Here is a 24,638-nt window from a genome sequence, read left to right on the forward strand (position 1 = left end):
CACTCCAAAAGGAAGCTCCACCCGTTTGTTGGTCCCACCCCGACCGCGCCTCACGCATGCGCCCACAGCCATTGCAAAGCTCCTCCTTCCAGGCGGGCTTCCCGGTTCGAGGCCGCGTCTCTTGCTCCCGGCACACAGCAAGTTCCGCCCGCAGGCCTCCCCGGCTCTTGTTTCCGGGGAGGCCTTTCCGTGGAGCGGAAGTATATCCGGTGAGGGGCGGGGCGGTCGTGTGCGAAATTACTCCGGGCCTGACAACGAGGCCGGACTGGCCAGCGGCCCGGGAACTGGGTCCAGCGGCGAACTTGACCCAACTCTTCCGGCAGCAGGAGGCAAGTGGCAGGTGAGTCCTCAGAGTGGCCAGCGCGCCCGGCAGGGAGGTCGGGCCGCTCAGAGGGGCGACCGCGAGTAGCAAGGAGGCCGGTCCCTCAAGGAGTCGAAGGCGGGGAGGCCGGGTTCCTCAGATGGGAGACGGCGGGGAGGCCGGATCCCTCAGGGGAGCGACAGCGGGAAGGCCGGTTCCATCAGGAGGGCAACCGCGGGCGGCTGGGAGGCCGGGTCCCTCAGAGGGATGGACGGTGGTGGAGGGGCGGGAGCCGGTGGCGGGCCCTTGGTGGAATTAGTGGTTACCAGTGGCAATGGCACCCCACTCCAGTACTCTTGCCTGGAAAATCCCATGGACGGAGGAGCCTGGTAGGCTGCAGTCCATGGGGTCGCTAAGAGTCGGACACGACTGAGCGACTTCACTTTGACTTTTCACTTTCATGCATTGGAGGAAGAAATGGCAACCCACTCCAGTGTTCTTGCCTGGAGAATCCCATGGACAGAGGAGCCTGGTGGGCTGCCGTCTATGGGGTCGCACAGAGTCGGACACGACTGAAGCGACTTAGCAGCAGCAGCAGCAGTGGTTACCAGGGCCACCCCCTTCTGGTATCAATAACCAGGACCTCACCTCCTGGTTTGGATGGAAAGTCCAAAGATTTTAGGGCCCCCAGCGCACTGTGACCCCCGCCCTCTGAAAGCAGTCTTCCTGGTCCCCAGAGCCCCTGAGCAGTGGGCACGGGCTGGGCGGGAGGTGTTTGAATGTTGGCACTGCCCACCGGCTAACCCCCCTGCTTCATCTCTTCACTGACTGTAGGGCTTGCATTTGCTTTAAATGACTATGTACTTTACTAAATGTCACCGAAAAGGGAAGCCTGAGGGTGACTGGAAAATACAGAGAGTCACATAGTAGCAAATAAATAGCCAATGATGCTCCCACCCAGAGAGCCACTGCTCATTTTGGAGTAAAAGTCTTCCATTCTTTATCTGCAGGTGCTTTTTACCCCTTGTATCTTTTTTTTTTAACCTTTTTATACAGTCTCGGTTGACGCCCAATCAACTGCATTCATTCAGAGATACACTTGGATAAATTTTGGCATGTGATACACAAGCATTTTGCATATTTCACCCCACTGCCTGTCTGCACTTTGTGATCTTGGACTTGCTTCTGTTACACTTGGTCTTTGCTAGCTGCTTCTTCGTTCCTCCCTCCACCCAACATAAAGTTCAGGGACTCTTATGAGCCCATTTTACAGACTCAGCCAAGCATGATGAGTGATGCCAAGAATCCTGGCCCTGGCCAATGTCAGGATAGGGCGCTGCAGCCTCCCAAAGCCCTGAGTGCCCATCCACCTCCCACCCCGGCCCAAGTTCATGGTAGCCTGTCACTGTCTGTTGTACTGATTATGGAGTGAAGCAAGTGGAAGTCTTGGCTGCCCCACCCCTGCCTGCCCACACCATGAGGCACTCTGTTTCTCCCCTCCCTTCCGAAGGTGCCCTTTGTTTGTTTACAGGGAACCTCAGCCTGCTCCAATCCAGAGCTTCTCCCCTCCCAAGAGTCCCACCTCAAATAGCAACTGTCCCATTGCTTCTGTCCTGATGGCGACAGGGGTGGTTCCCCCTTTTAAAACCCTCCAGAGCTGAGCTGTCCGGTACAGTAGCCACTGGCTGTTCATGGCTAGTGATCACATGAACATGGCTATTTCAAAATGGGATGTGCCCTTCGTGTAAAATACACAGCAGTCTCTGGAGACTTGGAGTGTTAAGGCGGGGGTGGGGTAGAAGGTGTGCAAAATAGTTCCTTAGTATTTTCTTTCCTGGTTAGATGTTAAAGTGATATTTTAGTGCTCTTAGGCTCAGTAGTATATATATATATAAAATCAATGTTTAAGTCACTTGTTTCTTTTCTTTTTGTTACTTTTTAATGTGGCTGCCAAAAAGTTAAAAATTACACATGCAACATGTATTTCAGTGTCTTCCAAGCCATTTTTTAAAAAATATTTATTTGACTGTATCAGGTCTTAGTTGCAGCAAGCAGGATCTTTTTTATTTGTAGCATATGAACTCTTAGTTTCTGCCTTTAGGATCTAGTTCCCTGACCAGGTTCCCTTGCATTGACAGCACAGAGTCTTAGCCATTGGACCACCAAGGAAGTCCCGTGGCATTTGTTCTTTATGCCAAGATGTGTAAATGTGTTCTTTCTTTATGCCTTCTTTCTTAGGATTCATCATTTTCTGCTTCCTATCTGTGGCTTTAGTTATTTCTTAAGTGGGGTGAGCAATTCACAGGATTTAGCCAAATGCTTGGTGTGTTGTAATTGATAAATTTGTGTTAGCTGTAAGTTTTTAGATTGTTTTTACTTTACTTTATTTATTCTTTGGTTGTTCTGGGTCTTTGCTGTTGCTTGGGCTTTCCTCTGGCTGCAGTGAGTGGGGGCTGCTCTTCACTGTGGTGCATGAGCCTCTCTTTGCCATGGCTTCTCTTGTGGAGCACAGGCTCTAGGTGCATTGGCTTCAGTAGTTAGAGCACATGGTCTGCTATTGTCACTCCTGGGCTCAGTTGCTCCTTCATTGGCAGGCAGATTCTTTACCACTGAGCCACCAGGAAAGCCCAAGCCACCAGGGAAGCCCCAGTAATTTTTTTTTAATAGACTTAATTTTTCGAGAGCAGTTTTAAGCTTACTGCATAATTGAGCGGAAGGTACAGGGAATTCCTGTATGCTCCCTGCCCCTATGTGGGCATTGCCTCCCTGGTTATCAGCATGGCCCACCAGAGCGGGGTATTTGTCACCAGGATGAACCTCCACTGACACATCCCGGTCAGCCAGCATCCAGAGTGCATTTGGTGGGTTCACGCTCAGTGGTGCATGCTCTCTGGGTTTGGACAGATGTGCACTGACACATACCCATCATTTTTTCACACAGTAGTTTCACATCCCTAAAAATCCCCTGTGCTCCACCTATTCATCTCTCCTGTAAACTCCCCACCCCCACAAGGGCCCCCCGCAACCACTGATCCTTCTTCTGTCCCCAGAGCTCAGCTCTGCCTTCTCCAGAACATCATAGAGTGTGAATCACCGTGTCACCTTCTCACGTGGGCTTCTTTCACTTAAGGATGCACATTTACAGTTCCTCCTATCTTTTCGAGGCTTGATAGTACACTTTTGTTTTGAACCATCTAAAGGAGAGAGTATGTCTATCATCTCTCAAATCTGGACCATGGTGTTCGCCCACCAGGTGCCCCACATAGCTGTGACAAGCTGTGTTCTAGGTGTGCCTCTCTCCCAACAAAAGTAGAGGTGGCTGTTTCAGTCCTGAAGAGGGTTCTTGGAAGTACTATTTCAGTTCCTGGGCTCCAGATGATTCGTATTCCTAACGAGGTTAAGGCAGTCTGCTTCATAGGTGATGATGCGCCTGAGCCAGCCAAGTTCATGGAAGAGTCAGCCATTAACCATCATTCCGGGAGCTGCACTCCATCTCCAGGGGTTCTTGAAATGGAAATTGAACAAAAATTCCCCAAGCAGCTGGCTTGGAGCTTGGGTTTTTACTCTGGGAACTTCTGGACATGCCCCAGCTGGTGAGCTCCTGACTTCCTGGAATGGGTTCAGGCTGCTTAAGCAAAAAAGGGGAATCTGACTTCAGAAACCAGGTTCTGGGAAGGAGACAGTCATTCCTGTGGCTGCTGAGTCCTAAATAAGACATCCAGGGCTGGGCTGCTTTCAATGAGGGCCCACCCTGGGCACCCTCTGTGGGGTGTGGAGCAACATCCCTGGCCCCATCCATTCAGTGCCAGGAGTGCCCCATTCCCCTGTGGCCCCTGGGGGGCAGGGTCACCGCATTTGAGACCCATGGCTGTAGCTGAGCATGGAGGGAGCTCTCCTAATGCCTGGAGAGAGTGTGGTGCCTGGTGGATACCCTCCCCACCCTGATGTTGAGAGGAAGTTTGGGCAGCCAGAAAAGGTGGGGCTTGTGGTGGATGGAAGTTCGGAGGCATGGTTTCTGACACTCAGTTCTCCAGTCAGTCAACCACTCAGTGAAGGCTCCTGCAGCTTTGGAACAAGTCCTCAGAAGGAAGAGGTGTGACTCCTTCATGGACACACCACCTACGACCTCTCCTGCATTTCTTTCCTTTCTGTCCCCCGACCCCCAACACCGTTTTGTTGAACAGAAAATCTGTTTGCCCCCGCGGGGAACTGAGACAGAAGGAGGAGCTTCAGAGGAGAATCATGGCACTGGCCGTGGACACCTGGCAGCCCTTCTTTGTCTCGGTAGAGCAGAGGACAGTAGAGGTGGGGACAGCTGGGCTTAGATCCCAGGCCATCTCTTATCTGCTGTGGGCTCAGGGCTCTCAGAGGCACCAGGAAGGGTCCTTGCTGCCTCACCCCCAGCTTCCTGTGAGGCCAATGATCCTGGTCATCCCTTGGGTTGGAGGGCTTGTGGACACATCACCTGATCTCTGCCTCCATCACATGGCTGTCTGTGTCTGTGTCCAGATCCCCCTCTTCTTGTAGGACAGGGTGACCTCAACTTAAGTACATCTGCAGTGGTCCTGCTTCCACATGGGATCACCTCACCTGTTAAGACTTCAGCACATCTTTTGAGGGGGGATGTGATTCTGCTTATAAAAGGGCTATAGGAGATAACTGCTGATGGGCATGGGGTTTCTTTGTGGGGTGATGAGAATGTTCTGGAATTAGATAGTGGTGATGGTTGCATACTTCATGATTTTACTAAAATCCATTGAATTGTGTAGGTTTATAGTCGTGTGAATTATATATCAGTTGGCTTTTGTGGGGGAAAAAAGGATTACTAGGAAGGCTGGACTATAGCGAGCCCATCTAAAGCACCTGGCCTTTGTTGTGTCCTTCAGGACGCGGGCAGCCTCCCCACCCAGGGAGCAGTCTCAGTATTTAAACACAAACATTTAGATGATGGGAGACAGCCCTGAGGCGCAACCATCTTTAACAGGACAGATCCTGGGCCGTGAGCATCTTCTAGCCAGCCACAAAGGCTGCTGGGCTGGGGCAGGGTTTACACACAACGGTGGCAAATGTCATCAGCCAGGCAGGATGTGGAGGCGCCGGAAGGAAGTGGCGACGGGGCTGAGGTGTGGCGGTTGCCAACAGGAACTGTGTTTTGTTTTTAGAAAAAGAACAGGGGTGGGTGGGTGTGTGCTGGGGCAGGGGAATTTTGTCATTTTAACCTTTGTCACTCTTGGAGTTTGTAAGTACCACATTCATCTCGTGTGCAGGAAGACCCAGGGGAGCCCCTCGTGCTGGATTCCGAGAAGCCTCTCCTGGTTTTCCCTTTGCTGCCCTTGGAGGTCTTCTAAGAGGGGCAGAAACTCAGGATCCCCAGAAACGGTACCTGGGATTTTGGTGGCGGGGGGTTGCTGCAGTGACTCCTGGGTGCTTCTCAAGGAAAAGGCACTTGCCAGTGGTTGCCCACTCCTTGGCCACAGGAGCCCAAGGGAGTGTGTTTTTAATAGAAAGTGCTGTTTGCTTTTGATGGGAACTGTCCATCCAGAAAGTTTTTCAAAAATCATTGCTTCCACTTTAAAAAAAAAACCCACTTTCTCAGGAGACAGAAAAGTAGGCAGGAACCTTATAAGCCTGCTTCATCACTCTGCCCCATCTTCTAGAACCATCTTGGCGCTTGTCTGGTCCGTGGCTTGACGGGCTGTAGATAGAGCTGTGGGGTCGCCCGGGTCAGTGGGGTCCCTGTCCGCTTCTCACCACCCCACAGCCTGTGCCTGTCTGACAGGTCACGTGGCCCCAGAGACCCCAAAGTCAATAGAAGGCAGCAGCGGGGTGCGGGGAGGTTGCATTTTTCTTGGTGGTGTGGTCTCTTTGAGGGTGAGAAGGCCAGCTATAGGGCAGATAAGGAGCCTGGACACCTGGGTGCACAGAGGCCGCTGTGGGGGCTCAGGGGCCAGCCGAGGCCAACCCCACTCTGGCTGGATGAGGGATAGCACCCTCCTTTGTCTTCTCATGGCCAAAGTGAGGCTGCATTCAGCCTGGGCAGAAGAGTGTTTGGAGGCTAAAGTGAGTCGTGGGTGAGAAATTGCTGGCAGGCGGTAGGTGCGGGGGAGGCCAACTTGGGTTGCTGGTCAATCCACACAGGGTGACTGTCCCTTGACCTGCACTTGGAGTGGCCCTGAGAGCTGCTTGGTTTACAGATGAACCACCTGGGCAGGTTCACGGCCCCTCGGCAGTTAGCGGTCGTGGTGGGGGCAGAGGCAGGTGGAAGCGCAGGGTCCCCACCCACCACATCCAGCACAAGTGCCCTCATACAGAGGCGTCCCCACTACCTAGCACAGGTGATGCGACTAGTCTGCAACAGAGGGTCAGGGCAGGTGGCCTCTTAACCGGGGCCTCCTGGGGGTCTCAGATTGTCCACATTGGGAGAAAAACGGCAGGTGGGCTATTTGTGGCTGTCCTCCCTTTTCGGAGGCACCTCTTCCTGCCCTTCAGGCCCTAGGCACAGGTCTCTACCACACCTCCAGAACCAGGGAGGGTCAGAACCGGAGGCACCTGCACCAGACTGCAGGTGCGGCAGAGGTGCCTGGTGTGGGAGCAGCCCCAGCCAGGAGGGACTTGGCCCTGGATTTGGGATGAAGAGTGGGGGTGGGGCAGTGGAGGTGGGTGGCCAGGCAGAAGGGACCACGGTTTCATCCCCACGGTCCACGGTGCAAACACTGACTCCTTCTGCTACCAACTGTGCAGCCTAACAGTGATTTACTCATTAACTGGGTACTAGTTAACGGTGACCACTAGTAGTTAATGCTTAGTGCTGTCACCATCTTCTAGCCCAGTGTTTCTCACCTGGGGTGCTCTTGCCCCCAGGGGATACTGGATCACATCTGGGGACATCTGTGGTCGTCACGACTGGGGATGCTCCTCACGTGAGGGGGCAGGGGTAGCCCCGATGTCAGCAGTGGCAAGTCCGGGCCTCAGTCTTCCCAGCTTTAAAGTAGGGTTCTGCTTTGCTCCATGGGTTACCGTGACTGCCTCACTGGGCGTTAACCAAGGTGGCAGGAAGTGATGCTTGTGGCTGGGGCCTCAGGGCAGCTTTGGGGAAGGAAGTGAAGGCTCTTCTGGTCTCTGGATGGGCCTCCTCGCTCCAGAGCACAGGTGGCTTCCTGCCCCATTGCCAGGCGGCCTGTCCGCGTGAGCGTTCCCTCTGTCACACATCAGTGCCTGCATCTTTCAGCCCGTGTGGTCTTCTGTGTCTGCGCTGTCACCTCACACAGCAAACAAATTTGACAGGCAGTGCTGGCCACAGCTTGAACCCAGAGGGAAATGGCCTGTTCTTTGTGGTTCCCAGAGCAGCACTTCGGCCCACACTTGCTCTGTCTCTTCACCCTACTTTAAAAATAAGAGCTTTCCTGGCTCTCATTGATGTACCAGACTCTCCGCCTTTCACGTGTGCATTCCACTGTTTTTCAGTCCATTCACATTGTTTGTAACACCACCTCTCTCCAGTTCCAGAACATTCTGTCACCTCAGAAGAAACCCTGTTCCCGTCAGCAGTCACCCCATCCCTTGCCCCAGCCCCTGACCGCCAGGAACCCACTCTCTGTGTCTGTGGATCTGCCTGCTCTGCACGTTTCCTGTCAGTGGAGGCACACCCCGTGTGTCCTTCCGTTTCTGCGTCTCTCATTGAGCATCGTGTCCTCAGGGTCCGTCCACGTGGTAGCGAGTGTCAGGGCTTCTCTCTTTTTCATGGCTGAGGGATGCTCCCAATGGAGACATTTGGGTGTCTCCACCTTTTGGCTGTTAGGACTCATGCTGCTGGACACACTTATGTACAAGTATTTGTGTGGACACGTGTCGTCCACATGTGTCATCACTTAGATGGACACTTAGGAGAGAGCTGCTGGTGAGATGGTAGCTGCATTTTTTAAACTGCTGGGCTGTTTTCCTCAGCAGCCACCCCATTTTACATTACCCCAGCAGCACAGGAGGGTTCCTGTTGATTGTCCTTTTCGATTACGCCATCCTCCTTGGGGGCGGCAGGTCCCTCCCCTCCTCACTGTGCTCCCTACATCTGGCTCCATCCCTGGATGCTCAGCCTCTGTGTTTTGCATAGTTCATGCTGCCTTGAATCAACCTTCCAGTACCCACAGGGTCAAGTGGGGCCCAGAAGAATGAGCAGGCTTCACCTACCAGTGGGGAGGACAGATGGTCCCCAGCCTGCATGTAACCAGGGCCTGAGTGGCCCAGTTGTGTCAGCTGTGAGTTACCCTCCCTGGTGTTCCTTCAGATGTTCTGTGTAGCCTCTGTCTGAGTTTCCAATGGCTGCTGTAACAAATCACCACAGACTTTGTAGCCCAAACCACACAGATTATCCTCTTACAGTTCGAGAGGTCGAGTCCAGCTTAGGCCTCTCAGGGCTAAAATCCAGGTGTGGGCAGGGCCAGTCCCTCCGAAGGCTCCGCGGGAGCATCGGCTCCTGCCTTTTCCAGCTTCTAGAGGCGCCCCATCCCTGGCTCTCAGCCCCTCCCTCCATCCTCCCAGTCAGCAGAGCAGCATCTCCTGTCTCTCTGCCTCTGACTCTGTTAGCAGGCCCTGTGGACACGTGGAGGACACAGAAGGGGGAAGGAGGTAGGGTCAGGGTTGCGCCTGCCCCGAGGGGAGAGGTGCTGGACCCCTCCTTTGAACCCCGCCCTCCACACTCCATGCTCCAGAAGAAGTACTCTGAAGGCTCAGCTTACTGCCATCCCTCTCACTTGAGATCAGAGCAACCTCTTTCTTTTTAGTTTCTCATAACTCAAGAGTCAGAATCATTCCTGGCTTTCAGGCAGGACACCCTGGCTAGAACGCTGGTGTGTGCCCTTCACATTATCCATCCACCTCTGGAATTAACCCAGAGGTTCAAGGGGCCACTGAAGGCTGGGCCAGGAGGCCCAGGCCAATGGGGATCAGTCTGATTTCTGACCTGCCGACGTGTAGAAGAGCCGAGCCTGCAGGAGACGCTGGGCTCCAGGATGTGGTGGGTCGTGACTCAGTGCTTACTAACCGCCTGCTGAGGTCCTTCCCCTCCTGGTCACCCCATCTGGACCATGGACATGGGTGCAGACACGGGTGAACTGGGCTGAGGTGACCAGACCTGCCTGCCTCGTGCCCATCCCCCATCACAGCTTCTCCATCACTGAGGTCAGCCTGGTGGCACAACGTTGTCCCTTGGGGGTGACAGGATCCCTGTGCAAGGACACACGAGGTCTTCTCAGACATGGAATGTCCAGAAGTTTCTGACTGTGAATGTAGGCTGTTCAAAGCCTCTCAGTTTGTGGCAGTTTGCTGCACAGCGTGCTTGGTCTGGAGGGTCAAGGTCCCAGGGCCAAGGAACTGACTCCAGAGGGGTTTATTACATTACGTGTATATTACAACATTACGTATAAGTGGTTTTTCATCTCACCAGGAGTGCAGGGCTGTGTGTGCTGGAGCCCAGCCTGGGCAGTGCTTCCGCTTCTCCCAACCCGGGCCCACTTCCCCCTCTGCTGCTGCTCCTGGGTGAGCTCCCAGGATACCTCCACCCCACCCAGTCCTGGCCAGGTCCACGCCCAGGAAAGCATATCTACTTCAACCGGAGATGGAGACAAGGGGCGGTGGGCTAGCGTGGCCATCGGAGTGGTGATGGTGAAGGAGCAGTGCGTGACTGGTCCCAAATGTGAGCCCGACCCAGGCTCCTTGTGCTTGATTTCACCCTTTCATGCCCCCTGAGGTGGGGTCTATTACTCCAATGTGACAGGGAAGACAGTACAGAACAGAGGCTTGGGAGGGGCCTGTTCATGAGAGCAGGGCCATGGCAATACAGCCCCTACACTGGGGCCTCGTCCCCAAAATGAGTGGCATCTGTCACAAGACCAGAGAACTCGTGGAGGCATCTTCACTTAGGTGGTACATTGGGGTGGGTAGTGTCCCCCAGATTCATATCTGCCCCTTGGACGTGGAGCTGTGCAGATGTTAGGCTAGAGAGCTGAGAGCACATGGGGTTATGGAGGTCTCTGGTCCAGAGACGAGACTGTGACACGAGACCCAGAGAGAAGCAGAGGCAGCAGGAATCCACGCCCTTCCATCTCTGGAGCCCAGAAGCCCCACGATTGGAGTGTGGGCAGAGCTAGTTCCTCCTGGGGCTCCCTCCCAGCTCCACCAGTGCTCCTGGTCCTTGGCGTGTCCTGGTTTGTAGACCCATCACTCCATCTCTGTGTCCATCATCACACGGCCTCTTACAGGGACATTCATCACTGGATTTGGGGTGCCCGGATAGTCCAGGAATAGGGCAACCCAAGATCCTTAATCAATCTGCAAAGACTCTCTTTCCAGATAAGATTCATTTGCAGATCTCTGGCTATGGACATCTCTTCACAGAGGCTGCCACCTAGCCTGAGGGGGCCCGCCCTCAGGTGGCATGTGGGGCCAGTAACTTTCTCTTTACCAAAAGCCTCTGGGCACAGAGGGGATGTGTCGGGGAAGTTCTGTGTGCCCTTTTGTTGAAACTCAAAACCACAAGTCCCAGGAATGTCCCCAGTCCACCCGCTGGTGCTTCTAGAACAGGGTTCCAAGAAGGTTCACAATGTTTCCTTTTTGTGTGTTCCAGGTCTGAGGGAGCCTTGGGGGCCCTGTGACCTTCCTGTCGTGAGCGTCCTGCCCGGCCCTCCCCTCAGAAACCTCGTGGGAGGCGTCCTGAGTGCACGGCCAAGATGTCCAACCCCTTCCTAAAGCAGGTCTTCAACAAGGACAAGACCTTCCGGCCCAAGCGCAAGTTCGAGCCGGGCACCCAGCGCTTCGAGCTGCACAAGAAGGCGCAGGCCTCGCTGAACGCAGGGTTGGACCTGAAGCTGGCGGTGCAGCTGCCCGCTGGTGAGGAGCTCAACGACTGGGTGGCCGTGCACGTGGTGGACTTCTTCAACCGCGTCAACCTCATCTACGGCACCATCAGTGACGGCTGCACCGAGCGCTCCTGCCCCATCATGTCGGGCGGCCCCAAGTATGAGTACCGTTGGCAGGACGAGAACAAGTTCCGGCGGCCCACGGCACTGTCAGCCCCCCGCTACATGGACCTGCTCATGGACTGGATTGAGGTGCAGATCAACAATGAGGACGTCTTCCCCACCAACGTCGGTGAGTCTCTGCGCTTTCGTGTTCTTTTAGGGTCAACTTTATCGGGATGGAGTCCACACACCACTACATCCACCCATTTAAAGTGCATGGTTCAGGGGCTTCCCTGGTGGTCCAGTGGTGGGGACTCCACGCTTCTGCTTCATGGGGCATGGCTGGGGAACTAAGACCTCACATGCTACATGGTAAGGCAAATTAAAAAAATGCAGTTCAGTGGCGTTATAGTACATTCATAGTGTCGTGCAGCTATCAGCTGTATCTAAATCCATCACCCTGGAGGCTTCCCTGGTCCAGTGGTTAAGAATCCGCCTGCCAATGCAGGGGACACGGGTTCCATCCCTGGTCTGGGAAGATCCCACCTGCTGAGGGGCAGCTAAGCCTGTGCCCCACAACTACTGAGTCTGTACTCTAGAGCGCATACTCTGCAACAAGAGAAGCCTGCGCACTGCAACTGGAGAAAGCCCACGTGCAACAGTGAAGACCCTGCGCAGCCAAGGAAAAAATCCATCACTCTGAAAGAAGCCCCATCCCCTTCAGCAGTCACCCGCACAGCCTCCCCAGCCCCTGATGACCAGGAACCCACTGTCTGTGTCTGTGGCTTTGCCTGTTCTGAACGTTTCCCATTGGTGGAATCACACCCTGTGTGTCCTGTGTCTGCTTCTCACACTGAGTGTCGTGTTCTCAGGGTCCATCCACATGGTAGCGAGTGTCAGGGCTTCTCTCCTTTTCATGACTGAGTGATGCTCCTGTGTGTGAAGGGACACATTTTGCTTCAAGCAAAGGCTTCCCTGGTGGCTCAGATTTTAAAGAATCTGCATGCAGTGCAGGAGACCGAGGTTCAATCCCTGGGAGAAGGGAATGGCTACCTCCTCTAGTATCCTTGCCTGGAGAATCCATGGACAGAGGAACCTGGCAGGCTACACTCCATGGGATAGCAAAGAGTCAGACCCAACTGAGCGACTAACACATATAGTTAAAGGATCTTGAAATAGACAATTCTGGATTATCTGAGTGAACCCTAAATGTCATCACAAGGTCCTAATGAGGGGGCAGAGGGAGACTCGTTACCTAGTGGGGCAGAAGGTGGTGAGGTGATGGGAGGAAGAAGGGACCATAAGCCCAGAAAACATGGGACCGGGTTTTCCCTGGAGCCTGTGGAGGACTCAGCTCTGCCCACAGCTGGACTCCAGCTCAGGGCACCATGTGGACTCTGGCCTCAGGAACTGGGAGAGAATTGTCCTGAGCCGCTGAATGGTCCCAGGAGACAGTAGATGTTATTCTCATGTTCACCTGGGCTACTTGGAGTCCTGGTAGGCCGACTGGTGAGCAGACCTCGGGCCTGGCTTTGGGCTGCTGCCATGCTCTGTGCTTCATTGAGTTTCTCACCCCCAGGCCTCACTCACCGTCCGTACAGTGAACCACGTTGACTCTGGCAAGGGGCTTCCAGGGACCCACCTGGGAGAAGGCCATCCCATAGTCATCACTTTCCCAAAACAGATTCCTGGGTGGTCTCCTGTCAGGTTGCCGGGTCCAGGTCTGCACCTTCTCCCTGTCATCCTGAGTCACTGCTTTGCTGGGACCAACTGAGGCCCTGAGGGGTCCACCTCCTAGAACTCAGACCTGCCTCAAGTCAGTGCTCACCCACCAGAAAGGAGAGCATAAGAAGAGTGAGAGAAATGAACTTGGCAGATGTCACCCAGCTGCCCAGCAGAGGTTAGGGGCTGCCTGGCCTAGGCCGTATCTTCCAGCCCTGTCCACAGACCCCAGGGCCAGCCCCACCCCTCGGCCTGGTTCCACCCGCACCCCCACCCCCAGTGGACTGAAGTGCTTCTCTTTGCTTGTTTGCAGTGCTGCTCAGAACAGGAGCCTCCCATGCTCTTCAGGGCTAGATCTGTGGCCGAACAGAGAAAGCACAGGTCTAAAAGTTCATCCTGCCCCCCACGCTGGTGCTTCCATGCCTGAGCATCCACTTAGCCCCAAAGCCACCTGACTACTCTTGAGTTTAGACCCGAGATCCGTCCGCACGCTTTTCCCATCAAGGACCAGACGGGCTGCCTCGGCTACTCAGATCTGCCATGTACCCGAAAGCCATCATGGATGACACTTAAAAAAGTGTGCACGAGGAGTAGGCCTGCGTTCCAGTAAAACTTACCTACAGAAGTGGGTGGTGGACCAGGTTTGTGACTCCGTGTGAGGGCATCTTGCAGGCGTGGGCAGTGCCATCCCAGAAGAACCTGTGTCCAGGCCCTTCTCCTATGGGGCTGTCGCTCCCTCTCTACCTGGGATGGCCCAGGAGGACCTTAGTGACTCCCATCCCCCCAGGAAAGGGGGCAGGGTGGGGCCCTAGCCTAGTGGGGCCCAGGATCCTGTGTGGCAGATGCTGGCTATGTGCTGTGCTACCTTCCTCTGCCTGCCATAGGCTCTCGTTCCCTCTGACCTCCCAACGCTGAGGAGACCTTCCCTTGTCGGGGGTCTCCATGCCCTCAAGGCCACTGTCCCACCACTCAAGTGTCATGGGTCTTCACGGATGGCAGATGAGCCTCAGATGCCCTGTGAACATGGTTTTTCCCAAGAGTCAAGTATTCTTGCTTCCCTGATGGTTAAGTATCCACCTGCCAATGTAGGAAACACGAGTTCAATCCCTGGTCTGGGAACATCCCACATGCAGCAGAGCAACCAAGCCTGTGTGCTTCAACTACTGAGCTCATGCGCTTAGAGCCTGTGCTCTGCAACAAGAGAAGCCACTGCAACGAGAAGCCTGCACACACAAGAGAACCTGCGCTCAGCAACGAAACCCTAGCACAGTCAAAAAAATTTTTAATTAGTTTAAAAAAGAGTTGAGCATTCCTTCTGTTTAGCTCTTTTCTCCTGTTGGATGGAAGCAGGAAACCCAGAGTCCTCACTGGTGCTGAACGAGCCTTCTGCAAAGGCACATCCCCAGACACCCGGCCTGGAACACCAGTGCCATCAGCAGTATGGGACACGCGTACACACAGGAGGGAGCTGGCCAGGGGCATGACGGTTGGTCTTGGGGAAGGTCTTTCCCATTTGCCTCATCCCTCCACACCCTGGGACCTGCCTCTGGTGTGAGAAACCCTCACTCAGGCTAGTTGTCCCTGACTGGCCGCTGACACTGCCCCTCGAGCTGCTGAGCACACAGATCCTGAGCACCTATTTGTATGTCTTTGGGGATTTGCTCGACAACCAGCAGCTGCCATTCCATTTTCTGTGAGTGCGTCCCAGAGCGTTGTGGCTGTCCACAGGCTGGGTGGTCGCCAGCCCTGGAGCCCCTCATGAAGGACACAGGACCTGTCCCTCCTGGTCCCAGGCAGCCCCTGGCAGGGCTGCTCACATGGTGTGAGTGCATGGCATCTGTCCCCTGGGCCGAGGAGGACACGCGAGGTGGGGACGGGCATGTGGGCACAGCCCATGAATGTGCCTGATGCCAGAAGGTCACCCCCAGCTGGGTCAACAGGTCTTACCACAATTTTAAAAAATTAAAAAAATTGAAAAATAGAAATAAAATATTTCAGTAATAGAAAAACACGGTGCATGTATGTATGTATGCAATTAAGTTAGGATGTGTGTGTTCAAATGTGAGCAGTACCATGAAGCATAGTTAGATGGGACGATATAAATATATTAAGGGAAAAGCATCAAAGTCCAGAACATAGGTTTTTATGCATCGCCCAGTTCCTATCCGAAAAATAAAGGTAACCAGAAATAGACGCAGAAGCCTGTGAGCCGCCCGGAAGCGGGATGTCAGGTCCACTGCCGGCCAGACGCGGAGAGCGAGAAGGGCAGGACGTTTGGGCCTGCAGGACTGCCCCTCCCCGCCCCCGGGCGCTGTTTGGGGCAGAGAGGTGCAGGTCCTGGAGGGAAGGGGAAGGGAAGCTGAGCCATGCCCTTCGCCCCGCAGGCACGCCGTTCCCCAAGAACTTCCTGCAGGTGGTGAAGAAGATCCTGTCGCGGCTCTTCCGCGTGTTCGTGCATGTGTACATCCACCACTTCGACCGCATCGCACAGCTGGGCTCCGAGGCTCACGTCAACACCTGCTACAAGCACTTCTACTACTTTGTCACTGAGTTCGGCCTTATCGACACCAAGGAGCTGGAGCCACTGGTGAGCATGGAGCGTCGTGGGGTAGGCAGCGGGTGCGCGGGGTCCCCCCATTACAGTGGCCCAGAGGGGCTCCTGCCTGCAGTTGGGGTGCCCATCCCTCCTGCTAGCGGCAGGAGAGCAAGGAGCTACTTCTTTTTCTGGTTTTAATTGAGGTAAACTTTACATGTGGTAAAACCACTGATGTAAAAATGAACAATTCAGTGGTGTTCAGTACATTCACAGGGTTCTGCAACCCTCACTTCAGTCCAGTTCCAGAACCTTTCATAACCCCCAAAGCAGTCTTCTCCACATCAGCAGTCACCCCCTCCTCAGCCCCTGCAACCACTCTCCTCAGCCCCTGCAACCACTCACCCACTTTCTGTCTGGGGGGATTTGCCGAATTGGTCAGTATTGATTCCCCGCCCCCGCCCCAGAAATGGGAGATTTCAGGTGCCTGACTCAGGTCCCGTGGGCTGTGACGTGGAGCCTGTATGCCATACTGTGTTACCCAAATGGTTCTGAGCAGGACCTGCAAGGTCAGAGGGCACAGGTGGTTGCTCTCCCAGTGCCCACCAGCTGCTGCCACTGTTTACGGGGATCATTATAAGAAGTGGGAACATCTCCCCAAGCTCAGAAATGCCGGAACCTTCCAGGGACCGGGTGGTGCCTGGGTGTGCGGGTCTGCTCCTGGGAGACAAGATCATCACTCTGGATACCCCGCCCCAGTTGTACCTTTCCTGGCAGGACCCTGGGCTCCCTGTGGGCCTGTTTGGGAGGCCTTTTATTTGAGTACACTTGATTACAGCCTTGTGTTGGTTTCAGGTGTACAACACAGTGACTCAGTTATTCATGTATTCTTTTTCATAATCTTTTCCATTATGGTTTATCACAGGACACCGAATATAGTTCCCTGTGCTATATAGCAGGACTTAACTGTTTATCAATTTTATATATAGTAGTGTGTATCTGTTAATCCCAAACTCCTAGTTTATCCCCATTTCTTTCCCCCTGATGTCTGTGAGTCTGTTTCTGTTTCATACATAAGTTCATCTGTGCCATATTTTAAATCCCACACAGAAGTGATGTCGTATGGTGTTTGTCTTTCTCTGATTTACATTGCTAAGCATAATGCCCTCCAAGTCCATCACATCCATGGTGTTGCAAATGGCATCGGTTCATTCTTTTTCATGGCTGAGTAATAGTCTGCTGTGGAGATGCGCCACATCTCCTTTATCCACTCCTGTCAGTGGGCATTTAGCTTGTTTCCATGTCTTGGTTATTGTAAATAGTGCTGCTCTGAGAATTGGGGTACATTTATCTTTTCAAATTATAGTTTTCTCTGGATACATGCCCAGAAGTAGGATTGCTGGATTGATCTATGGGACCTCCGTATTCTCCATAGTGGCAGCACCAAATTGCTTTACATGTGACCTTTTTTCCTGATTCCTTTCATTGCTTTGGGTCTTTGCGAAAGGCTTATCTTTGACAACTTTTAAAAACCTCTAAAAACATCTCAACATAGCTTTTTCGTGTTTGTATATTCCCTTGTAGGCTCTGGCTAGTAGGGAAGGGGTTTCCCTCTGGGGTAGTGGAATGTTCTGGAACCAGGTAGAGGTGGGGGTTGTCCACCATTGAGGAGGACAGTTCATTTTATGTGAATCTCACCAAATACGGAAAATAGTCGTGGGCAGTTTTATGATACGCTCATGTTTTTTCATTTAGTGTCCTGATCCCGTGGTCCTTTCTCCTGCATTGACACTTAGAGTTCTTTCTGGAGGCAGAAACTGTGACCCTTCTCATAAAGAGCGTGCCGCCTGGCCTGAGGCACACGCTGTCTATGCCCGGTTTAGTAAAGTTTGTGTTGAATGAGGCCTGTGGGCCCCTTGAGACCATGCACTCTGACTTCCCTTTTGTGTGTGACTCCTGATGTCCTGCTTGTTCTTAACAGAAAGAAATGACCGCACGGATGTGCCACTGAGAGCCCTCGGCCCTGTCATCTCTGTGGCCACGCCCTGGGGACCCGCTGCGGCTACGCGCCACATCTCCAGCACAGGGACCAGTGTTTTCTAGCCCAGCAGATTCTGGGCTATCAGGGTTGCATCCTCTCTCCGGTTCCAAGGTGGCAGCAACCATTAGTCCGGTCCTCTGGGCCCCAGTCTCCTCAGCCGTCACATCACGAGGGAGATGGGAATTTGAACTCTGTGATTCTCTGTGTTGTGAGCAACCAGGAAAACCCACTTTGTTTGGAAACCACTTGCATTTGCCAGGAGGCTGGCCCACCTTGGGTCCGTCTCCTGACTAGCCAGCATGCTCGGCCATGGGCTCTGGGGCCCAGTCAGTGAGGCCATGGCCATGCAGCACTTCCCACCATGGCCCAGGTCTGGTTTCAAGCGGTACGAGCACCTGGCTTCTGTCCTCCCTGCGTCCTCCCCTAGCCACTTCTGTCCGCCATTCCTCCAGGACCCTGGGCTCATCCATCAGTTTCCCAAGCCTGCGCCTGCATCCCACATTTCTTGGGGCCCCTTCATGTCACATAAAAGAGTGGATTATTATAGTTTCATTTACAACTGCTATGAGAGGTTACTAGGAGAAAAAAAAAAACTTTTTACCTACAGGTAGTCTTCCCCTTGCCCTCTAGAAAAATGTCCCCTTTTTGCCATGAATAACAGGGTGACTCTCCCAGGGAGCACCTCTCCCTGGGTGTACAACCTTTGAATTTCACCTAATGCCTGCCAACATCATATGGAAACCCTTTGTATGCCACCCTGCCCCCCCGACCCCAAGACTCTGGGACCAAACCCCAGCACCTTCTCCCTGCAGAAGCTGGAGCAGGGGCACTCTACCAGCCACCTCCCTGCCCACAAGCAACATCCTTGGTGGCCTTTGGCCATGGCAACCCTACCTGCCCAGGCCATGCTGGTTCCAAGTTACCTCTAGGTGTCAGGGAGAGGGCCCGCCACCGACACTGAACAAGTGCAATTAACAAACGAAACCTGGGCCTCAGTCCTTCAGAAGCCGCCGGCTCTGCTCCTGGAGCCTGGAAGGACTTTATGAAACTGGCCAATCGAATGTAGCTCCTTTTAGATGCAGAACCACAACCGAACGCCGTAACCACTGTGCCTCTTCAGGTCACCAGCCAGGTCAAGGAAGGCAGTGGGACTGGGGGAGAGAGTCCCCTGCCCACCCTCCTGCTCCTGTGGGTATTCCCACAGGAACATCAGAATAAACCAGTCTCCTTATCTGCGGCTGATGACTGTCATTTTTGTCTTCCTAGAGTTGGGACACATCACCACAATTGTCACCAGGGTGCCCTTGTCCAAGGGGCAAAGAAATCTTCGCAGTCACCATGGTTTGTGGCCCCCAGAGTGCCTGAGTAGATGATCAGACGCACAGCACATTGGTGGGACTAGAATTTCACAGGGTGCCCGGCATCTGGAAAACAGACTGAGAAGGCACCCACCTCTCTCCTGCTTCTGCCTTCTCTCACATTGCTCTAGACACTTAGCAAACGTGATTTTAACTGTTGCCACTTCTCAGCCTTTTGGCTGAGATCAAGTGATTTTAACTGTTGCCTCTTTGCAACATAAATGTTCCAGAAAACTTTGAACTGGGTGCAGAAGAGTAGATGGAGTGAGAGGGAACAGAGGGGTGTTTTCTGTCTCTGTCCCATCCTAGGTATCCTGTGACCTTAACACATGAGTTTACCCCAGACATCTCTTATATGCAAAATATGGGATTGTGTTACTCTCAGGGGTCCTGGGGCCAACAGAGCGGTCTTATGAGAAGCTCTGGATCCAGTGGATTCCAGCCTGGTGTGTGGCTTCCTTCCCCTAGAGGGCGCGCCGTCTCCATCACAGGGAGAGAGTGTCTTCAGGGGACTCCTGGTTACTTGGAAATAAATACTTTCTAATGAAGCCTGTGTTTCCTTACCCCTGGATTTTGCAAATACACCACAGAGATTTCCAGGACCAGTTTAAAGTCTGGGAGCTATTGCCGTTATTTGGAACAACAGCCCCAAAAGTTGTCCTTGTCCTGGTCCTGGTACCTGTGAACATGTCACTTCAGTGGGCAGAGGAGACTGCATGAGGGGTTAAGAGTAGGCCCCTGAGATGCTGGATTCCTGGGGTCCCAGTGTCATCACAGGGTCCTTATAAGAGGTGGGGGGAGGGTCAGAGGGAGATGCTGTGCTTCTGGCTGTGAAGATTGAGGGAGAGGCCGCGAGCCAGGGATAAGGCACCTCTAGAACCTGGGAAAGGCAGCAACCAATGCTCCCTGGAGCCTCCAGAGGGACCAGCCCTGCCTATGCCTGGATTTAGCCCCTTGAGGCCCGAGTTGGACTTCGGACCTCCAGGACTTTAAGGAAATAAGTTAGTGTTATTTAAGCCAATGAGTTTGCTGACTATGTTAGGGCTGCCACGGGGAACTCATGCACCCTTTGGAAGGAAGTGTTTCATACACCGAACTCCTGGGACCTACTGACTTGGGCTGCCTGGAATGCGAAGATTAGCCAGGCTAGCTTCTGGGCAACCCTTCCCTTCACAGGCCTGGTAATCACTCATCCTAACAGGACAGTTCACCCCAAAACTTGTTCAACCAGGAGAGGTTGTGGGAGGTAGGAAGCGGTGTCTGGAAGTCTGACCAGACGAAGCAGTGGCAAAAGGAACCAGCTGTGTTTCTTGGACAAAACCAGCTGGCCCTGTTCCTTCCTGGCCACCATTGAGGCATGGCTGTGGATCTGAGTCATCACAATGGACGTGACAAAGAAGGCAGAATAACCCAGAAGGGGTGTTCTTCCAGAAAGTGGAGAAGAAAGTCGGGTCACAGTAGGGCCATCTCGGAAGATCAGGAGCCCCATTGCTACTGGAAACTTCCAAACTGGGGCAGGCATTGTCCTAGACTGGTACTATTCAATATGGCAGCCACTAGCCACAGGGGCTATTGAAATTCTAATTCAAGATCAGCTAAACAGAAAAATCCTCAGCTCCTTCACACTAGCCCTTGTCGGTGGTCTCCACGGCTGCCATTTTCTACTACATTGGTTGGCGCTGCTTCTACAAGTTGTTCCTGAGTCAGAACAAAGGTCAAGGTAGAGACAATTTTTTTTTTTTTTTAAGGTAGAGACAATTTGAATCCTTTTCCAGTTCATAAAGATTGACTGAGGTCTGGAATTTAATAAGTGGTTTGCATCTTGACCACCAAAAGGAGGGACCGTGTGGGACTGAAGAGAGGAAGGCGGCTCTGGGGACAGATGGAGGACTTGGAAAAGCCCAGACAGGGATTTCCCTGGAAGTCCACTGCTTAAGACATTGTCTTCCAATGCAGAGAGTACAGGTTCCATGCCTGGTTGGGGAGCTAAGATCCCACATACCTCTCGGCCAAAAAAAACAAAACATAGAACAGAAGAGGTAACAAATTCAATAAAGACTTTAAGAATGGTACACATCAAAAAGAAAAAATAAAAAGCCCAAATAGATTCAATCCTCTGTTGAGCATGCATTTTATAGGTGCCTCCAAGTTAACAAAGCCCCTCTGGGTTGTTGCCACTATTTATGGCTACAATAATATTCCTCTAGTTGAATCTTTATAAACAGACTCTGTTTTTTTTTTCAATTTTATTTATTATTATTTTTTATTTTTTGGCTATACTATGCAGTAGTGGGATCTTGGTTTCCTGGCCAGGGATGGAACTGGTGCCCCCTGCAGTGGAAGCATGGAGCCCTAACCATTGGACCATCTTGGAAATCCCTAGATGCTGTTTCATAGATGATGGTAATTGGCAAAATTATATATTAATATAATAATATGTGATAATATATTAACAGTGAACTTAATTTCACCAATTATCACTACACACACACACACATACACATATACATATATATATGTAAAATGTAAAATAATATGCATCCTTTGAAATTAACTGGAGGGACAAAGACAGGAACAACAGCAGCTACAAAAGATAGAAAATACAGTAAACAGCAAAGATGAGTATTTTAAAGCATCATATGGGATTAGTTCATGGAAAACTAAGGCAGCAGTCATAGACCAGGCTTGGCTATATGGAGTCCCCACCTGGTTTTATAAATAAGGTATTATTGGTACCTGACCCTGCACATTCACCTGTATATCACCTATATAACACAAGGGGTAGTTGTCACACAGAAGCTGAAAACAGCCACTCTCGGGCCTTCATGGAAAAAGTTGGCTAACCCCTGAAATTGAGGTTGATTCTCCTAGTAAAATATGAGAGTGTCACAGAAGTAAAACCGCGACCTTAGCACTTTCTTCTTTTCACACAGACCTAGACAGTTCTGTGTATGCTAGCCCCTGGGCTGTATGCTTTCCTTGGGAGAATCTCGTGCCTTCTATCCCAATAAAGTTCTTAAATAAATGGCATGGCACAGTTCAGAGTAGGTAAGCCCAAGTTATATCTAAGCAAAGCCAACCACGAAAAACCAGTGATTGCAATATTAATGCATACAAGAAACAGTATACTTATTTTGACCAAGTTTCCTGATAAATATTGCTATAGGGAAAATATATTAGAAAACTTTATGTATTGAAATACGTTGAATGAAATAGAAATTCAAGGAAGACTTAGAAAATGATACAAGTGAACTTATTTACAAAACAACAATAGACCCACAAACATAGAAAACGAAGTTATGGTTGCCAAAGGGGAAATGGGAAGAGGGATAAATTAGGAGTATGGGGTTAACAGGTACACACTACTATATATAAAATAGATAATCAGGGACTTCCCTGGTGGTCCACTGGCTAAGACTCAGTAATCTTAATGCAGGGGCCTGGGTTTCATCCCTGGTCAGGGAACGAGATCCCACATGCCGAAATTAAGAGTCCACAACTAAAGATCCTCAGTGCCATAACTAAAGATCCGTATGCTGCAACTAAGACTCGGTGCAGCCAAATAAGTAAAAAAAATTTTTTTTAATTAATGACAAGAACTTACTGTATAGCAAAGGGAACTATACTTGGGAGTTCCCCGGTGGCCCAGTGGTTAGGGCTGTGCATTTTCACTGCCAAGGGCTCAGGTTCAATCTTTGGTCAGAGAATTAAGATCCTGCAAGACACACAGCATGGCCAGGAAAGGAAAAAAAAGGGAACTATACTCTACATTTTGTCATAAGCTTTAAGGAAAAAGAATCAGAAAACACATACACACACACATAACTGAATCAATTTGCTGTACACCTGAAATGAACGCAACTTTGTAAGTCAACTATAGTTCAATAAAAAAAAAGAAATTCAAGGAAAACATGGCAGAATGACTTATTAAACATTTACAGTCACTTCTCCTGCCAGCTAAGAAAATGTATTAATTTAGTGATATGTCAATATATCACTCCCGTATTCTTGACTGGGAAATCCAATGGACAGAGGAGCCTGGCAGGCTGCAGTCCAGGGGGTCGAAAAAGAGCCAGACACAGTTTAGCAACTAAACAACAACATATCAATATATAAATTTATGGATAGATTAATTATAAAATGATATATTTATTTCTTAACATATTACTTTGTGTCCTATAATTCATTTACAAATTATTAAATATTATTAAATAAAAGATGTTTTATACATAGGTCATTTATTAAAGTTTATTTGCTATCAGTGTTTTAAATTTAAACTGGAGAGCCTCTCTTTTTGCCAGACTATCGTCAAAGCATTTGTAAAAACTGATTTTCTTTTTTAATTGATGATCTCTTCGACAATAGGAAAAATGTCAAATTCCAAAAATACATGAGACAATACCCCAAACTGTACAGGCTGTCACCTCTAATCAGAAGGTGATGGTTGTGTGTGGGTTTCAGCTTCTTGATAACCAGTGTTGTGGCTGGACCAGCCCCTGTGGGTCTTACTACAATTGCAGGACAACCTGCAATAACTATCAGGAAACTTTTAGGAAAAAAAAAAAAAGTTTATTACTTACAGGACCTGGGCCCACACAGCGAGGTCTCGGGTAGAGAGAGAGCTGTCTGGTTCTGGTTTTATTGGGGTTGAGGGTGGGGGCCTAGGTTCCAAGGGCTCACTCTTTATTGGTGAATTCAAAACATACGAGCAGGAGTTTAAAGTGTGAGAAGAGGAAAAGCAAGCAGTCCAAATGGTCAGTTATGCAAACCAACCGAGGTTTAACTTCTAACTCAGTGGGGGAGGTCACCCGGTTTTTAACAAGACACCTTGTTGGCTGCAAGGTGTTCATTCCAGATGCCATCTTTGAAGTGGGTACCTTGGCAATCAAAGTGTGTAAGTCAGGCACTTGTGTCACGAGAAAAAGAAAACAAAAAATGAACTGTCAGGGCTTACAGGACAGCAGTGAAACTAGAAATTAATAGCCCAAGGTTAAGTAACTCTCAGCCAATAGAAATATACTAAACTTTATCCAGAATGGATACCTCTGCATGAGGGGGAAGGGCCCAGATATTTTTTTATTAAAAAAAATTTTGGCCATATTGTGCAGGATGCAGAATCTTACTTCCCCAATCAGGAATCAAATCCACCCCTCTGCAGTAGAAGCTCGGAGTCTTAACCACTGGACCACCGGGAAAGCCCAAGAGCCCAGATTTTTTTTTAATTAATTTATTTTTTATTGAAGGTTAATTGCTTTACAGAATTTTATGTTTTCTATCAAACCTCAACATGAAACAGCCATAGGTATACATATATCCCCTCGTTTTTGAAACTCCTCCCATCTCCCTCCCCATCCCACCCCTCTAGGTTGATACAGAGCCCCTATTTGAGTTTCTTGAGACATACAGAAAATTCTCGTTGGCTATCTATTTTACATATGGTAATGTAAGTTTCCATGTTACTCTTTCATACATCTCACCCTCTCCTCCCTTCTCCCCATATCCTTAAGTCTATTCTCTATGTCTATTTCTCCATTGTTGACCTATAAATAAATCCTTTGGTACCGTTTTTCTAGATTCTGTATATATGTGTTAGAATACAGTATTTATCTTTCTCTGTCTGATTCATTTCACTCTGTATAATAGGTTCTAGGTTCATCCACCTCATTAGAACTGACTCAAAGGCATTCCTTTTTATGGCTGAGTAATATTCCATTGTGGATAGGTACCACAA

The 24,638-nt window shown here is 51.0% G+C and overlaps 1 protein-coding gene across 2 annotated transcripts; it reads left to right on the forward strand.

Moving 5' to 3' along the window:
• Window positions 1–96: 96 nt before the first annotated feature.
• Window positions 97–18,786, forward strand: MOB3A (MOB kinase activator 3A). 2 transcript variants are annotated; one of them, XM_070373998.1, is made up of 5 exons: window positions 97–340; window positions 5,569–5,680; window positions 10,920–11,443; window positions 15,360–15,562; window positions 17,490–18,786. In XM_070373998.1, the coding sequence occupies exons 3-5, from the start codon at window positions 11,023–11,025 to the stop codon at window positions 17,517–17,519; spliced, it is 654 nt and encodes a 217-aa protein (XP_070230099.1). In that variant the 5' UTR covers window positions 97–340; window positions 5,569–5,680; window positions 10,920–11,022; the 3' UTR covers window positions 17,520–18,786. The 2 variants fall into 2 exon arrangements, with proteins under 2 accessions (XP_070230099.1, XP_005888412.1); XM_005888350.3 differs by lacking the exon at window positions 5,569–5,680 and having other exon boundaries at window positions 98–340.
• Window positions 18,787–24,638: the final 5,852 nt, after the last annotated feature.

This window comes from Bos mutus, chromosome 7 (assembly GCF_027580195.1).
Source record: "Bos mutus isolate GX-2022 chromosome 7, NWIPB_WYAK_1.1, whole genome shotgun sequence".
Classification (NCBI taxonomy): Eukaryota; Metazoa; Chordata; class Mammalia; order Artiodactyla; family Bovidae; genus Bos; species Bos mutus.

Bases quoted from the DNA above. Each gene is read 5' to 3' on its own strand.
- MOB3A (XM_070373998.1), top strand. From the start codon at position 11,023: ATGTCCAACCCCTTCCTAAAGCAGGTCTTCAACAAGGACAAGACCTTC. The intron at 11,444-15,359 runs GTGAGTCTCTGC...TTCGCCCCGCAG, and splicing joins CGTCTTCCCCACCAACGTCG to GCACGCCGTTCCCCAAGAAC. The intron at 15,563-17,489 runs GTGAGCATGGAG...TGTTCTTAACAG, and splicing joins CCAAGGAGCTGGAGCCACTG to AAAGAAATGACCGCACGGAT.